The sequence below is a fragment of the Salminus brasiliensis genome, chromosome 6 (assembly GCF_030463535.1).
Source record: "Salminus brasiliensis chromosome 6, fSalBra1.hap2, whole genome shotgun sequence".
NCBI lineage: Eukaryota > Metazoa > Chordata > Actinopteri > Characiformes > Bryconidae > Salminus > Salminus brasiliensis.
This window is the reverse complement of record NC_132883.1, coordinates 9,224,757-9,242,629: the sequence shown is the minus strand read 5'-3', so window position 1 is coordinate 9,242,629 and position 17,873 is coordinate 9,224,757. Positions and strand designations below refer to the sequence as shown.

The 17,873-nt window shown below is 39.2% G+C and overlaps 1 protein-coding gene across 2 annotated transcripts; it reads left to right on the top strand.

Moving 5' to 3' along the window:
• Positions 1-5,032: 5,032 nt before the first annotated feature.
• impdh2 (IMP (inosine 5'-monophosphate) dehydrogenase 2) lies at positions 5,033-17,561 on the top strand. 2 transcript variants are annotated; one of them, XM_072681564.1, is made up of 14 exons: positions 5,033-5,394; positions 7,243-7,291; positions 8,047-8,148; positions 8,363-8,437; positions 9,705-9,911; positions 10,094-10,181; positions 10,674-10,873; positions 10,954-11,044; positions 11,719-11,814; positions 15,582-15,725; positions 15,855-15,999; positions 16,323-16,466; positions 16,821-16,904; positions 17,150-17,561. In XM_072681564.1, the coding sequence occupies exons 1-14, from the start codon at positions 5,297-5,299 to the stop codon at positions 17,169-17,171; spliced, it is 1,545 nt and encodes a 514-aa protein (XP_072537665.1). In that variant the 5' UTR covers positions 5,033-5,296; the 3' UTR covers positions 17,172-17,561. The 2 variants fall into 2 exon arrangements, with proteins under 2 accessions (XP_072537665.1, XP_072537664.1); XM_072681563.1 differs by having other exon boundaries at positions 9,624-9,911.
• The last annotated feature ends 312 nt before the right edge of the window (positions 17,562-17,873 follow it).

Genomic DNA, 17,873 nt, shown 5'->3' with positions numbered 1-17,873 from the left:
TTCATGCTTGAACTTGTGACACCTTGTGACACCATTGGCAACTATAGAACTGTAGACACTTGAAACCAATTAATCAGAGCTGTCTTGTTCCAATTCAGCAAAAGAACAGAACTAATAGGCTACATTGCTTACTGTGTTATATTGTTTATATTAGCACATAAGCTTGTGTGGTCAGTTGCATAAGGCTGGGAACCACTGCGCTAGAATGTCATTGCAACATCAAGATTTACCTTCTCTTGAACTAAGGGCCTCAAACATCCCTCGACCTTTATTCTTCCTCCATCAAACTGTACAGCTGCACTTTGCATTCAGACAGGTAGCACACTTCACCCATCGGTCAAACCCAGATTTGCTGACTAGAGAGAGTTTGGAACTCTGGAAGATTGTAAAGTACTTAATCATCAATACCTATAAATATGCACTCAATGGTACTGAACCGTAACCCGCTTTTAGGAATGACCCTAATGAATTCAGGGACCTTGTATATATACTGTTTTAAAAATGTATGATTGCTTTGCTATTATATTCAGCCTGTATGTGTATGTCTGCATGTTTTTGTCCTCTTTACCTTCTTTTATGAATCTGTTGAAATATAACTAGTTACCTAGTTACCTTCAAGTTGAAGAGGTAAGTCGTCTAGAAATTTGTTTAGTAAAACAAAAAGGTGCAGTATTATTTTCTCAAATACTTTAACCCTCCTTAAACACCTTAACCAACACAACAACATTCACCAAACAACTGAAATGGTTAAGTGGGATAAATTGATCAAATGCACGGGAGCTGCATTATATATTTAAATATACATGTACATAAATACACATGCTATTGTGTATAATAGTGTGACTATTATTTGCAGTACTGTTACAGAATGATACAACAATGTACATTTTGTGAAAGACAAGCACAAATTTCTGTAGATTAAACATGCACTTCAAATGATGGACCGTCTTATTTTCAAAATATTTCATATTTTGAGAGACAATCCCCCCTTATTTCTTAACATTCTTGTCTTAATCCTTTCAGTTTATTTAAGGTCATTCATGTTTTCTTTTGCTCCGGGCATTTGTGTTGGTTTAAGGGCGTTCAGTGGAAGGATACAGTGTTTGTGAAAAACATGCTGATATGGCGAAGTTAGGTCTCTTCTCAACCAATCAGCTCGCGTGACCGAAACTAACTGTTGTATAAATAGTAAGCCCTCACTGCATGTTACATTATCAAGACTATAAGACTAAACTCTCAGAGGAAAGGGTTATTTGTGGTTCCTCTAACCATCTTTTAAAGCTTTTTAGGTGTCTTTCCCAAGCAATTTTAGTCATGAAGAATCAGATAATCCTTACAAATACAATTGGGTCATAATTTTTTATTAGAAGCACTGCATGCTTTTTAGATATCTCATAATCTGATACGTAACACATAATCTGTAAATAATATAAGCAACACATAAAGATTTAAAATGTTTTGCTTAATATTTCAATTATTTTTGTTCTAGATTCAGTTTAAGATGTTTTAAAGATTCCTCATCCTTTAAATGAATAAAAAAAATAATTAAACATTAATTGTCAGATTCTCTTAAAATCATTCAAAGTTAGCGAAGATGAACAGGGCAATCATATTGAACTATTTTGGGGTGTGTGTTATTGAAAGCAACGATTCCACACTGTAACAAAACTAACTTATGTAGCTACAACTAATGTAGCTCTCCCTAGTGGTCTGATGGAAGTATCACACTTTTAGCTGATGGGTCTATAGTTTGTTTACATTGTGATATGACACCATTGACTGACAGTGTAGACATCCTGAAGGCTCTGTGAAGTGATCTTACATTTGATTGCAAATTTTTGTTTGGAGAAGGTTTAACACTATGTCCACTTCCTTAACTCACCCAGTCACACTATTAACCACTAAGTGGTTCTAGATAACTTGCCTTGATAACTAGCAAAAAAGGGGTTCTCTGGCTCGTGGGGTTCCCCCCATGCGAAGAACCCTTTAACTGGTCAAAAAAAGCCAACAAACAAAACACTGAGGCGTCCAAATATGTCTTTGGGTTGCTGTGGTTCTATATAGAACCATTGTCTTCAGTGAAGAACTGTTAAAGAACCCTTTGAGAGTAACCACAGGATTTTTTACTTGTTGTGTACTTCCCAAATTCTGTTGCTTCAATAAAAAATGTAATAACCAATATGGCATTTACAAAAGAAACAGGTTTCTTTTAAAGAATACTTTGCAGTCAATAATAACAGATCCAGATCTACTCCAGTGTCACATCCCACCAGAAAAGAGTGAAAAAGAAAACTAACAGAGTGACATCAAGACAAAAGTATTGTGATAATATTGTATCGAGGGGACTGTAACGATTTCCAGTGGTGTTTCCCTGTCTTGGAATAAGTGCGTACTGCTCAGACATGCAGCTGTCAGTCCATGCTCTCGTTTCCAGGTCAGATCACGCGGTCCAAATATAGTCAGCAATGTGTGGAGGAGATAAAATTAAACCAGCGAGGAGCCCCCCGAACTGGACACATGTGTGCTGAAGATAGAGGAGAGCAGACTCCACCCCGTACGGCTCCACACGGGAGAGCATGTTCATTCCCCTCCAGAAGACGTTTTTCCACAGTAAAAATGCCTTCATGAAAACTACCAATAATAAAAGCAGGAACTCTGGGTCTAAGATGAAAACTGAACTTGAACAATGTATGTTTGACTGGAAATAAATACATTTGAATATTATAATTACGCTTTAAAGAAAATAAATAATAAAAATGTTGTGTTTAAAGCTAGTTCAGACTGATGTTTATGTGCAACAGTTTAACCCATTAATGTCATAACAAAAATTTTAAATTCACTTTTAAACTCAAATGTGTGCCCAGTTATGTTTTATCATCTTTTATATTTAATCACATGTGTCTGTACCCCCCACATTAGAGGAGGCCCACCTGATCCAGCTCATTAGCTGTTTAATGAGGCCTCCATGAGTTGCATTCAATCAACAGGCTTCCTAAGCAATATCCTTTTATATATATATATATATATATATATATATATATATATATATATATATATATATATCCTACCCTGCGGATGGGATGTTGGGTCATGGAACTCCTGTTAAATATTCCTTCATGCTGAACTTTCTGTTAATTTCATACAAAAAGCCACAAGCGCTCTTCAGGACATGCAATGAATGAGGGGTGGACTTTCCTGCAAGTTCCTGCAGTCAGAAACTGTTGTTAACCACTTCCTACACTTTTCTCTTGTAATTAAATGGTTTTTTTTTTGTACCCTGTGGTTTAGAACAACCCTGTCCATTTTTGTTTTTACAAAACTACCTACTACCAACTAACTACTAAAAAGGTACCTAAAAGAAGGAAACTGCTAATCTGTGCAGAGCTGCGGCCTGGAAGAAAGCCAGTGTGAGAGGCTTGTATAAACAGTACATCCATGTACTGTATTACATTTAGTATATATGTATAGTGGTATATATGGATAATGATGATGGAACATCTAAAGGATTTATCAATGTTAATTCTAACAGCACTATGGCATTCCTATACACATATACATTCTATGCATGGTATTAGAAAACTAAATTGTGCACGATTTCTGAGAGTACGTCTGTGGAATATGGAGTAATTCTAAACACAGCATCAACACAGAGCTGAAGATGTAATTTCCATCTTCCAACTGTATTCTGACACTTTTACAGGCAATTAAATGTTACATTGTGCATAAATTACTGTGTTCATGCTTAGGATCTGTGTTTAAACATTGCTATTTTTCTGATTTTAAGTTACACACCCAGCTAACATGTTCATGTGTGGCCCATATGGTTAGCTCAACTGGGAACCAAAAAGTTTCATCTTCGATGTCCATGTTGGCCCCACATTTGGATGCCCTCCAGGTACAATGAAGGAACCAAGAGGGGTTAAGTATGGGCCCCATCTGGGTTGTAGATGATGGGGCCCATTTGGGAAGCCCAACTGGGTCACAGAAACAAAGTATGTACTCAGAGCCCATGTCCACCTAGCTCTGGGCTCTGTCCACTCAGAGCCCATGTCCACCTAGCACAGGTTCCACTCATGTGAGTCTCACATGAGCATGTTAGCAGCCTATCATTCACATCACACATTACACCGTCCACCCAGTAGTTCCCTGTGAAATGAACTACACAGAGAATTCTGACATTTAACCATAGGGAGTGAAAACGTTTAATATGAAGGGAACTTCAAACTGTATCGGGAGCAGTGAGTAATGGTCGATCACTACACCAGAAGCTAACAGTAAAGTTAGCATTTTACCCATCAGTCATCGCGCCTTGGGGGTTAGAACATGGGGCAATGACCCAAACATGTCCCAAACCTGTTTTATGTCCAATAAATCACGATTATTCCCATATTACATACACAGTATGATACACAGCTGTTTGCTAGCTACTTTGGAAAGCAGAGGAGCGGTCAAAGATTGCTGTCAATGCGAGACGCTGTCTTTTACGTGATACGTCACGAAGCATGTAGGGCATTCGGGAATGAAGGGATTTAACCAAGTGAAGTTCACTTAGCCGATGTCACATGATTGGTGTAAAGGGAATACAAGGGCACTGCTGAGGGCCCCCGAGAAATGGAAAACAGCCATGTGCCTAAAATGTGGGGATTCTTTGGTTATAGGTTATAAACACTGATGTTTTACAAACCAGTAAATATGTAAATGACGTGACTTCAAGGTTGTCAATAAAGGTTTGAAATTGACACTTATCCTATATGTGCATCTTAAATGACCACCATGATCCACCTATACAGTTTGATGCGGTGAGATTAGGGATTAGAGATTAGAGACTGGAGATTCTTCACTGGTGCTGGAATGCAGTTCTTCAGGTCTGTAGTTTTGTAGTTGTAGTATTGTTTATGTAGTTTAAAAATGTTGACGGACTTAAATGGGTTAATTTTTTTTTTCTCTGGAACGCGTAGTTGGGGCGGATGTGACGTCAACGTAGTTTATATAAAACCGCGGAGCGCAAGGTCGCTCTTCAGAGAGACACGTGGTGTTGCAGAGTGCGCCACGGAGCTGGGGCTGCCCCTCGTAGCAGGGCTGGAATGAAAATAGAGACATAATTGGGGACGAAGAGCCACACAAAACGAGAAAAATCCACTGAGAGAAGGCAGAGCTTTGTGTCGGCGCTGCTTGCGGTTGTGGGCTGACTGACTCTCTCTCTCTCTCTGTCTCTGTCTGTCTCCGTGTTCCTCCTGACCATCCTCTCGGTTTCATCTCTTCTGGAAAGTTAAGGCTTCTTCGCTGTTTATGCACCATGGCGGACTACCTGATCAGCGGGCAGACCGGCTACGTACCCGAGGATGGTCTTACAGGGCAGCAGCTCTTCAACTGCGGAGACGGCCTGACTTACAAGTAACTACAGAGCCGTGACACCCAGCTAGCTGCTAACCCCAGCTTCTGCCCTGTAGCTTGCTCAGAAGTTGTTTACTGACACTGGGCTGAGAATTTCACCCTGGCTCTTTTACAGGCTATTAAGTCTACTGTTTTCATGCTTAGGATGTGTGTTCAAATATTATTCGACTGTTTTGACGTTTATTTATTCGATGATACTCATATAATGTAGTAAAACATATTTCTTTCATTCATTCGTGCCTAAATATTGAGGGTAAACACTTGCTAATTTGTATTAATAATTAATAATAACAGCAGCCTCCTTATCTGCAGCATGCTGTTATGTTACCTAGTATAGCTAGATAAAGTCAGTCAACACTGCAAGCTTGTAGTAATATTGCAATACTCTTCTATGTAATTTCTAGAATAATCTGCAAGTTAATATTTTTGGACATAATAAATTTCATATAGTTAGCTAGCTATTCACATGTAGTCTATAGTGCAATGATCCAGTAATAGCCTACAGTAACTGTCTGAATCCACAGTACAATTATTGTAGTATTTTTTGTAGAGCTGGTCAATATGACTATTTTCTCATGTTGTGATAAATTATCAATATCACGATACATAATAATCTTTTCTAAGCATATCCAGCATATTGCCAGTGCTGATCAGCTGTTAATTTCATTACCAACAGTAGTAGTTTGTGAGTCTCTCGCTACTGATGTGTTTAGTCAGTGGTTACATGTATCGTGATAAATATTGTGAATATTCGTGATAGTGTTTTTTAATATCATAGTATTTTTATTATGTTGCTCAGCTAATTCTTAGTGTTATAGTTTTTCATTTGGGTGTTAATAGTCTTAACAGTGTTGACATCAGGAATGGAGGGCATTCAGTAATTACAGTAAGACCTGCTGGTATATTGGGATGATTCTGTCTTTGTACCTTCTAAATATATTACAGTATGACTGCTAATTTTAATTAAACCCATGATATGCTGATTATTTAGAATATAAATGGCTAAAATTGTTGCCCAGCACATTGCTGAAAATTAACAGCAATATTGTGAAATGTCAGTATCATGCCTGTGTTGCCAGATTGTGAATAGGCCAGGTGAGATGACCTCTCCATCAGCCAGGGCGTGCTTAGCTATGTGGTCAAACCAGCAATTTTTAAAATAGACATTAGTTTATTTGTGGCATATACCATAAATTTTACTGACTGGGCTGAGTGTCCAATAATCACAGAACCACACTTAATTCATGGTCTGTCATACCTTCCAGCTTCTGCACTTCCTTGAAGAAGCTGTGTAATGTAACAGTTATAAATAGCTACAAAACACACTGCTGTAAGCACGCTGATTCCTGTAGACCTAGTGCCCGGTTCTGGATTATTCCCAGTAAACCCCCCCCCCTGCATTTTCAAGAGGGTTTCATGTTTGTTTACCTGCTGGTCATAGCTACGCCAACTGCGCAGAGAGAGTCCTCTGAAGTGAAACACAGTTTCACGTTACAGATTCCTGCAGTAACCCGTTTATTCCAGAATGAGCTTTAGGATTTCACCCTTAGATCAGGAGGCAAACTCAGCACAGGCTCAGTGAGGCAGAGGCTGCAACCCCTGAAATAGGATCCCAGGGTGGTTGTTGTCAGTAAGTTTTACCTGTGACCTCACAAGTGTGGATGTAGAGATGGTTGCACTTCGCTTTTACAGATACAAGGTCATGCAAACTGATTTGTGTGAGAGGGAGTCTATATAAGTTACACAATTTTGGAGAAGTGTGAAACTGTGTCTTTGCTTCAGTGTTGCATCTCCTCTTGTGTGTTATGAGGTTATTGAGGCCCATCTCCAATTCTTATCTTTTCACAGTGACTTCCTGATTCTCCCTGGCTATATTGACTTCACATCTGACCAGGTGGTAAGTACAGACATCTGACATCATGCTTTTTTTTATTGCTTTTAAACCAGCACTGTACAGTGCAATTTAAACAGGCTAACGCTAAAGCTAATACACACCCAGATCATTGATGATCAAATCACAGCACATTCACCTCAGTTATTTTACACCAATATTTGACAAACAACAGCAGCTATCAGCTTTGTTTTTTTTTAAAGAATAAATGTAGAATTGCAAAACATATATCATAATATCATAATGTTTCAGTATTTACTGTAAAAAATATATTGAAGGGTACCAAGACTTAAAAGGGTACCCATTTTCCTCTAGTTGCCACCAGATAGAAAACAACAGCGCAGCAAAATGATGAAGAAATAACTCCTGTATTAACATTACATAATAATGAAGAAAGAAATAGAGGTGAGCCTAATGTTACACAGAAGCTAGAGCCAGTGGTTAATGTTAAAAGTGATGTCAGGGGGAATGAGAAGATTGATTGCCATACTAACCTGATTATGTAAAGAATAGGGATGTCCCAATCCATTTTTCCTTGTTTAATCTATAGTGTATAGGCAACACTGTGTGCTCTTCCAAGTCAGCTCAAATTCGTTTCACCCGGTTAAAAAACTGCACCTCCATTTACCCGCTTGCACATACATGTCCATGTCTGTCTGTACCTGCCTATGCCTATAAAAAATGCACATGCCTTCCCGCCTCAGTTACAATGCAAATGATTGCCTCTCTTTGATGTGTAATATGATTGGTGCTCCCTGTAGGACCTGACGTCAGCACTGACCAAACAGATCACCTTGAAGACGCCGCTGGTTTCATCACCTATGGATACAGTCTCCGAGTCGGGGATGGCCATTGCCATGGCTGTAAGTAAAACATAAACCTGCAAGCAGGCAGAATTTTAAAAATGGCATATCTATTTTTTTTTAATGAATTCCAACACAGTGCTGAAAGTTCACATCGTATCAATTACCTTGTTAGTTAACCCATTAAAATTAGTGTTAATTTCCATGTCATTAGCCCTTTAGTTCAATACAGGTATAAGCTTTTACTTTAAGGTGTTTGTGTTGCGTCCTGTAGCTGACCGGTGGCATTGGTTTCATCCACCATAACTGCACCCCAGAATTCCAGGCCAATGAAGTGAGGAAGGTTAAGGTAATTATCTCCTCTCTTCTGTCCTTCTGTCCTTTCAGTACTTTGGGGAAATTGTTCAACTATGTTTCTATCTGATGGATTTTTATAGCAAATGTTTCTATGGATACGGGAATTATTGAAAATATATTAATTATTTAAATGAAAATTGGGAGTGTGTTTTTTTTTTTTTTTTGTTTGTTTGTTTGTTTTTTACTTTAGCTGCTTAAGCTTTTTGTCTTTCATCATGAAACATGAAATACAATTCAAGCCCTGCAATTAATAACAGTGCTATAAATTAATGACAGACTAAGTGCCTGTTTTCCTGTTCTTTCATCCTTAAATGTGCTGCTTTCTTGAATGTCTTAGTGCTTCCCTGTGGTATTTTCCCCTTAGGTGTGGGAAACAAACCATATATCGTAGTATCACCATAGTTCAAATACAAAAATAGTATTGGTACACATAATATGAGTATGAAATGTATTACTAAAGTATTAATAATACAGTGTGGTAAGCTAATGGGGTACTTTGGTTAGTCCATGAGATGGTGCTTTGCGTGCCTTTCGTATTTAGCCATTTCTGACAGCCTTTTGATGAATTTTACAGCTTATCATAAACGGCACAAGGCACTTATGGAATTTCCCCTTGTTCAGTTGAATCAGTGCCAAATCAAACTGATCATTAAAAACATTCACAAACTTTAAGTGACTTTGGGGGAAACGGACAACTGGACAAAAAAGGTTTGGAAATATAAGGAGTGTTTGTTGACGACTTACAGTACATTAAGGCGTGTTGGATTAGACAGTAATTCTAATTTTAAACTGATCATTTTAGTGGCTCACCTCAACTTTTACAGTCTAAAACCAGTGTGAGGTTGGTGTAAAGTTAAGAGTTTTTGTTTTAATGTTTTTTTAAGAATGCCAATTGTTTGATATTTCTTTAAGAGAAAATAACAAAAACAAGAGAATTTAAGATGTTTTGAATCTATGAAGTAAAAAAATGACCTGAGTAGAAGAACATTTTTGTTAATACAGTGTTTTGTTTTTGAAATATAAAGTGTAGTTTATGTGTAGTTTTATGCAATCACCGTCACAATAGTCTAGAATATTACAAATTCTTAAAAAAAAATTTAAAAAAAAATGAAAGAAAATGGTGGTAATATTGTGCTGTGGACCCTGTAGTGATTCCCTGGTATTTCTCTGCCTAATAGCTGCAACCCTTACCTTCATCCCCTCTGATCCAATGTCTCCCCTCTCCTGAATTCTCCCTTTCCCCCCACCCCGTCTCCCAGCGGTACGAGCAGGGCTTTATTACAGACCCTGTAGTGATGAGTCCAAAAGAGCTTGTGCGGGACGTGTTCCAGGCAAAAGCGCGGCACGGATTCTGCGGCATTCCCATCACAGACAATGGGCAAATGGGTGGGCGCCTCGTCGGCATCATCTCCTCTCGCGACATTGACTTCCTTAAGGGGGAGGAGCATGACCTTCCACTCAGCGAGGTAGGGGAGGCCATGTCCATAAAAGAGGAGAGAATAAATGGCAATACAACATCTAGGAATCAGCACTGAATCTAGTATCTAGCAGTAGCTTGGCTACATTAATATAATGTAATAATACTAATATAATAATAATAATGTTTTACATGAAGAAAAGCATCACACTTTCTCTCTTTCTGTCTCAGGTAATGACAAAGAGGGAGGATCTTGTTGTAGCTCCTGCTGGAGTGACGCTGAAGGAGGCCAATGAGATCCTTCAGAGAAGTAAAAAAGGTAAAGCCGAGCTGAGACTCTCTTGGACCTCTCAGTGAACCTTCTGGAGGAGGTCGACCTCTCCGGTCATTTTGACCTCATGTATTTACTTTAGCTGTTATATACATCTTCGCGCGGTCTGTTCAAAAGTTTATGGACACCCCTTTTTAATCAGCGCATTCGGCTACTTTAAGTTGCACCTGTTGTTGACATGGATGCACAAGTGCACACACAGTTTGATTAGTCCCTGTAGAGAGGTAATGCCAATAGAATAGGCATATTGGCACCATGCCTAATACCAGGTGTGGGCTAGAGGGGCACTGAGATGTGGAGCAGTGGAACTGTTTTGTCTGTATGTATATAAATACATACACATACATATCTACATATTAGTATATATTAATAGTACTTTATTAAATAATAGTCCTTAAAATTGACAGATTAAACCTTGGGCTGACGTGGTAGAGTCCCACTCGGGCACACAATCTGATGACTGGCTTTAATCTTTCCCAGGTAAGCTGCCCATAGTGAATGAGGAGGGCTGTTTGGTGGCCATCATCGCTCGCACAGACTTGAAAAAGAACAGAGACTTCCCTCTGGCCTCCAAAGACTCGCGGAAGCAGCTGCTATGTGGTGCTGCTATAGGAACACACAATGATGACAAATACAGACTGGACCTGCTTGTGCAGGCTGGGGTGGACGTGGTTGTACTGGTGAGTGTTTGTAGACATGCATGTGGTTTAGTTTTTATTTCCTCTCTCTTTACCATTCATTCTGTTTGTCGGCCTGACAGGACTCCTCCCAGGGAAATTCGATCTTCCAGATCAACATGATCAAATACATAAAGGAGAAATACCCCAACCTGCAAGTGGTAGGAGGAAACGGTTGGTGTCTCTTTGAAACACACACACACTCACACATGTGTTTAGTTATGCAAACTGTGTGGTTAGTGCTATTTGCCATGCGTCAGGGGTGAGAAGACAAGTTCACAAGTTTTTGCTGCAGTGAGACACAGTGCAAAAGCACTGGGCAGCTTATTACAGTGCGAGTAGTGCTAATCTATTTTCTAATCTCCACACTGTTCGAGTGCTGGTCTTGGATCTGAATAAAAAGGGCACACACAGGGGTCAGTCTGATGTGTTGACTCATTTATGTTATAATGTCGTTTTTGGGCACAACTGCAATAACAGAATCAAACCACCAGATGGCAGAATTTAGCCGCACATGTAAACCGTACTCCAAAACGGTTTCAACTCACATTAAAGTCTCACCCTTAGTCATACACACTGTCTATGTACACTATCTGTAAAATGCTTAGATAATGCTTAGATACATTTGAAGGTAGAAAGATTAAGAGATTAAGGTGTACACGCAAAGTGTTGTATATAAAGCAGTAAGTGAAGAGTCGGTTCCTAACTCGGGTGGTGTGTTAAAAGCAGAAAAAATGTGGTTGTGGTGGCACAACGGGGACCTGCTCAATATTGTAGTGGTACTAATGTTATGGCAGATTGATATATGAAAGACCACGACCAACGCCTGAACATTTTCTGTCTTTCAGTGGTGACGGCAGCTCAGGCCAAGAATCTGATAGATGCGGGTGCTGATGCTCTGAGAGTGGGCATGGGTAGTGGCTCCATCTGCATCACACAGGAAGGTGGGTACACCAGTCATACATCTCTGTGCTCTCATTTGAGCCAGTCACAAGCTGCACATCCACAGCAGTAGTCCAGTCTACCCCAATGTGGTGTTTTTTTATTTTTTTGTTTTTTTAATAATTATTTTAAAGAAATGTAGCGATGAGTGTTTTTGATGCTGGTGGGGCTGGATTACACATTAACCTTTCCAGGCAAACTTGGTAATGCATTTTTGTGCAGGGCTTCTATAATGTTGCATGCATTCTCTGTCAAGGTGAAATATACTTTGCTTTTTGGCATCATCCACATTTTAAACGACATCGAACTCACTGAGCACTTGCTGAGAGAACCTGTACAAAACTGTGTGAGTGATGTACTCTGGAAAGGGGTATCCAGTTAGCTGTATTAAGGCTTTACACTGCTTTAGTCCACAAGGGGTGTTCGTTCTACACATTCTATAAATATGATTGGCTTCAGTGCTGGCTTCAGCAGTCATGAGGGAGGTCCATATTGCTATCTAGCGGTTGAATGAGGAACCGTAGTGTATTGTGGCCTTGCTTAGCGCTGCAGCAACTTGAGAAATATAGCTATTTTGATCTGAGCAGGTCTCAGGATCTGCGAAATTATCGTCTGATTGGCGATCACATATTTGTTTTTTTGTTTGTTTGTTTGTTTTGTTTTTGCTTACATTGTCATGGGGCTCCAAATTCAGAAAACTCATGCTTGCAAATAGGTTTTTGTATTTTTTTTTTATACGATAAACATGGATGATTTACATATAAACAGAGACGTATGCCTGGTCCTTCTGTGAGAGGAACACCTAAAAGGGCTTTACTGTGGACGTCCTGAGGCGACTTCACTTATTCTTGTATGTTTCTCTTTCCTTCTTTTCCTCTTCTTTCTTTCTTTCTTTCACACTGGGCTTTTATTTCCTTCACTGTTGTTTTGTATGACCTGTTTAAAATCATGCCCCCCCACCCCCGTTTCATGTTTCTTTCTGTCTTGTGTTCTCTGTTTTGCCAATCCATCAATCCCACGCCATTCTCCTTATCAAACATTCTTTTCTATCTCATTACACACAACGCCGCTCTTAAATCTTCGCCTTTTCATGGCTTTCATCTTTCCTGTCTGTCTTTCCTGCTCTTTCTTTATTTCTTTCTAGCTCCACTTAGTATTCCTCCTGAAATAAAGCTCCACAGCCCCAAAATCCCAACCACTGTAAGAGGATACTGCAGTAAGTCCCTTGCAAGACCCCCACACAGGGCTCCTGTTGGCTCAGTACTAGGGCCTGACCGATATGAAAGATGTCACAGTACCGATTTGATGGCGCTTGAGATTCTGATGATGCTGATATCTCCCAATGTAATTTGATATCAAATTTCAGAGTTGGAAAACTCTGCTTTAGTTAGTTCTTTTACTGACTGCTATCATTGTCAGTTATTATAAACTGTAAATTATCAAATCATTTTTAATAGTATAAATTTAATTACTGGGAGTGGAGCTGTATTGCCACAGTACAAGCAAGCAATTGGTTATTGATAACCAAACAGTTTTTGTAAAAACCAAGATCTTAACACCGTTAAAATCCTAATTTTAGAGCAGCTTGTTGTAGCAATATATAAGCCACTTAAAAATGTTGGAAATTTTGCAGTGGCGCGTCCATCATTACCAATAATCTGTGGAACATTAACATCTGGCAATTTTACTGGACAGCTGAGATATCGTTTAGGCCCTATTCAGTACTACACTCTGCCCGCCTACCTTTCACAGCCTGCTGCACTGATTGGCTAACGGCTCTGCATCAGTAGTAGTAGTAGTTTTGGCTGATGTTTGGGTTTTTGGGGTTTTGGATGCTTGGAATTGTCTGACTAACCTGTCAGTCAGTCTTTGACAACCCCTCTGACTTTGCCTACATTACCCACAAACCCTAAACAAACCCTTGGCAAGTTGCCAAGCCTTGGGAGCAGTCGAATTCATGATGGATGGGAAGACTTCTCGCATTTAGCCTTAAAAAAAAAAATCACTTGATTCTGGGCAAAAATATGATCACGCTTTGGAGGGCCAGGGAAGGGTTGTCAAAATTAAAAATGAGAAGTTTTAGTCTGGATAGAGCGCAGTGCTACCAGTGCACATCTAACAAACCGATCTAACATGCTGGGGATAAAATATTGTTATACAGTGTATCACAAAAGTGAGTACAGCTCTCACACTCTCTCATACTGGTCACTGAAAGTTAAATATCTGCAGAATATCTGCGAGGGGTGTACTCACTTTTGTGATACACTGTATATGTAATATAGTTTTAGTTTAAAAATATATTTATCTGTTTTTAAGCACGCAATGTATTATTATTTTTTAATGTATGTTTTAGAGAGGGCAGTTGGGTCCTCCTCCTCAGCTCTTACTAGTTTAGCTCATAGCCATCTCATAACTAGTGTGTGTTCTATTAATCTGGACTAAAAACACATACTGCTCCTAAATGTGTGCTGGGAAAGAGGCCACAGATCTGGGCATGAGGATACAGTACTGTGCACAGTGAGTAGCTATACAGTCCTGTGCAAAAGTCTTCTGCTAAGAAAAGGTTTAAAATGATTAATCTAAGCAGTGGATTTATAGAGCGACATGTAAGATGCTGGTGTTTTGTCTGATGGTAAGATCACAATTTTGGTTCTTTTTTGGTTAGGATTCTTTTATTAATACTCCTTTAATTTGGTTAATTTTGGTTAAAATCCCATAACTATATTGTTGTCCTATTCATATTATTATTATTATTATTATTTCTCTGCAGATGGTCTGATTGTGCGATTCATGCTTAAATACAGCTTTTTGATTGAACATGCGCAGTGCAACAGATTTTTGTAGGGAATATTCCCATACAGATTTCCCCCAAAGCTATAACGACAATCTAGCAACAACTTGGTGACACCATGGCAGCCATCTGAGATACCATAGCCTAGCTGGATGTTCAGTTTGTTCAGTCCTACATATGAACAGATTTTTTACACAATTACATTTATACATATACATTTTTATCCCCCCCCCCTATTACTTTTCTCCAACACTTTAGCTGCACTATAACAACCACCTGGGATAGCATAGCAGATTCTTTGTTTGGGCTTGTATACATATTTTGATTGGACAAAAGTAAAGCAGCTAATTTTTCTAATGGATTTTTCCTATTTTCCCTATATACTATTTTTTTCCCACCATGACAATAGCACCTATTGTGCAACCAGTGAACACCATGGCAACCACATGGGATACCATAGCATAGCAGATTGTTTGTTCTGATGCGTTTTGGGCTTGTATACAGCTTTTGACTGGACGTATGCTAAGCAAATTCTTTTTTACATTTCCATTTAAGATTTTCCCCATGCTAATTTTCCTCAAGACTATAGCACCCATCTAACAAACACCTAACACCATAGCAACCACCTAACAACACTATAGTAATCACCTACAAATGACCTTGCCACCCTGTAGCAATCCCCTGGTATATCATAGTAACCACCTAGCAAAATCTGTTTCCACCTAGTTGAGTAGCATCTGCCTGGAAGTGGGAGCCCTTTAAATATTTGTTTTTCTAGTTTTATTGATTCTGTGAAGATTTTTATTCCTGAGAAAATAAGCTGGGCTCCTATACATGAATTTAAACATAATTGTCTAAAGTATCTTAAGACCTTTGCACAGTACTGTCTGTGTATGACAGAGTATCTGCTGCTGAGGTTAATACATCAAGACTTATTCTCTCTCTTTCTCCATTTCTCCCTCTCCCTCTATCTCTCAGTGCTGGCGTGTGGCAGGCCGCAGGCTACAGCTGTGTATAAGGTGTCTGAGTACGCTCGCCGTTTCGGAGTGCCTGTTATCGCAGATGGAGGCATTCAGACCGTTGGTCACATTGCAAAAGCTCTTGCACTGGGGGCTTCCACAGGTGAGACTTTCACAGTGCTGTGGCAGGAATTCAGGGAAACCTGGCTTTTTGTCCTTTCCCATTACTAAACCTTATTGCTTTAATGAATGCGATGAATATTGTCTGTCTCTTTCTCGCCATCTCTTTCAGTCATGATGGGGTCTTTATTGGCTGCCACCAGTGAGGCTCCTGGTGAGTATTTCTTCTCAGATGGAATCAGACTGAAGAAATACAGAGGCATGGGTTCCCTAGATGCTATGGATAAGAACCTGGGATCACAGACCAGATATTTCAGGTACACCGGAAACTCCCTGATATTTATTAGTTTTCAATCAGCGCTTCTACTGTAACATTTTTTTAAACATCAGCATTTTAATGATTAAAGCTAGATTTCACCTAAACCTCTAAACCTCTAGTTTAACAGTGGGTTTATTTTATTTTCCATAGAACGGTCTCGTCTGTGTGGAGTTATATACTTTGATTTTCTGACAAAGATCTGTGCTCTGAATTCTAAAGCTTCAGATTGTGAAGCTTTAACAAATAACTTGACTACCAAATCAGTCGGCCTGATATATCTGAAGGTTTATACTCTCTCTCTCGCTCTGTTTTTTCCTTCAGTGAAAGTGATAAGATTAAAGTAGCTCAGGGTGTATCTGGGGCCGTTCAGGATAAAGGCTCCGTCCATAAGTTTGTTCCCTACCTCCATGCTGGAATCCAGCACTCCTGCCAAGACATAGGAGCCAAGAGTCTCACACAACTCAGGTATACACATGCGTACACACACAAACACACAGTAAGGACTATAGATGACTGTGGAAGCTGTATAATATGAAGAATGTAGTTAGAATAAAGTGGATATCAAGAATGGTTTAAAAATTGCCATTAATACATAATTACTGCATGTTTATCATTTAAATTCTTGCCCCCCCAAAAATAAAAGTACTTTTCTTTCATTTATTTATGTGAAAATAAATATATGTTAAATAAATCAGTATGCGTTGCTAAATAAATTCAACTTGGCGTATATTATCTACATGGTTATATATTATCTACATCAGCTGTATAAAACATTGGTGATTCCTCATTTTTCTCTGTCACTGTTTCTCTCTTTCTCAGGGCAATGATGTATTCTGGTGATCTAAAATTTGAAAAGAGAACCTTATCTGCTCAGATGGAAGGAGGAGTTCACAGTCTGCACAGGTACACATAAATATAGCACACAACAGATATACCCTAATGTCAAACTTAAATTGAACCATGGAAATACTATGATCAAGGGATCAAACCTTTTTTTTTTTTTTTGACTGATCTTGCCACTTACGATTATTTTGCTGATTCTGTTACCTCTTCTGGGACTAGCATCTGTAGTATTGGTAGCAATGGTGACTCCTTGTGGTACAACCGGTTCTTTTAGTCTTATAATATTTGTTTTTTTTTTTCTTTAGCTACGAGAAACGCCTCTTCTAAAGAAGACCACTAAAGCCAAGACCATGTTCACAATCATACAATATGTCAAAGCGCACACAAAATCTGTCACACTGTTGTATGCAGACCCACTACCAAACCTCTAATACGTCCTTGCACACAGACCCCAACTTGCATAAGCATACACTCAGCGACGCACCCGGCCTGCCCATTTCAAAACCTCCAACTTCCTGTTTCTGTCTTCCCAGCCTTCTTTCCTCTTAACAGGGAGAGAGGCAGTGCATGTCTCTGTGTGTGTGTGTGTGCCCATGTGAATGTTGGAGAGTGTGTTTATGGTCCTGCTCTTTGTTTTTGAAAGAGAACAGACTGCTGCGAATAATACATACTCGTGTGTTTAGGAGAAATCATTCTAATAAATTTTTTCCACTACAATTTTTTGTTGTCCTCTTTTTTTTTTTTGGTGTATATATGCATGGCTGCCACTCAAACAGATCACATGACTCTCAAACTCAGTAGTTTGCCGGAATAATTCATGATCTTTGCAAAAAAGGGGAAGTTGTGCTGTGGTTGGTTTTCTTTGTAAGATTGAGCCAAAACCAGACAGGCTTTTCCAGACATATTAAAAGTAGTTGAAGACTAAGAACGGTCATAGCAGAGAAATGCTGGATTCTGGAGTCCTTCAGTGTTCTGGTGTGAAGAGGTTCATTGTAGTTTTAACATACTGTTCCTGTCTTCACAGTGGTG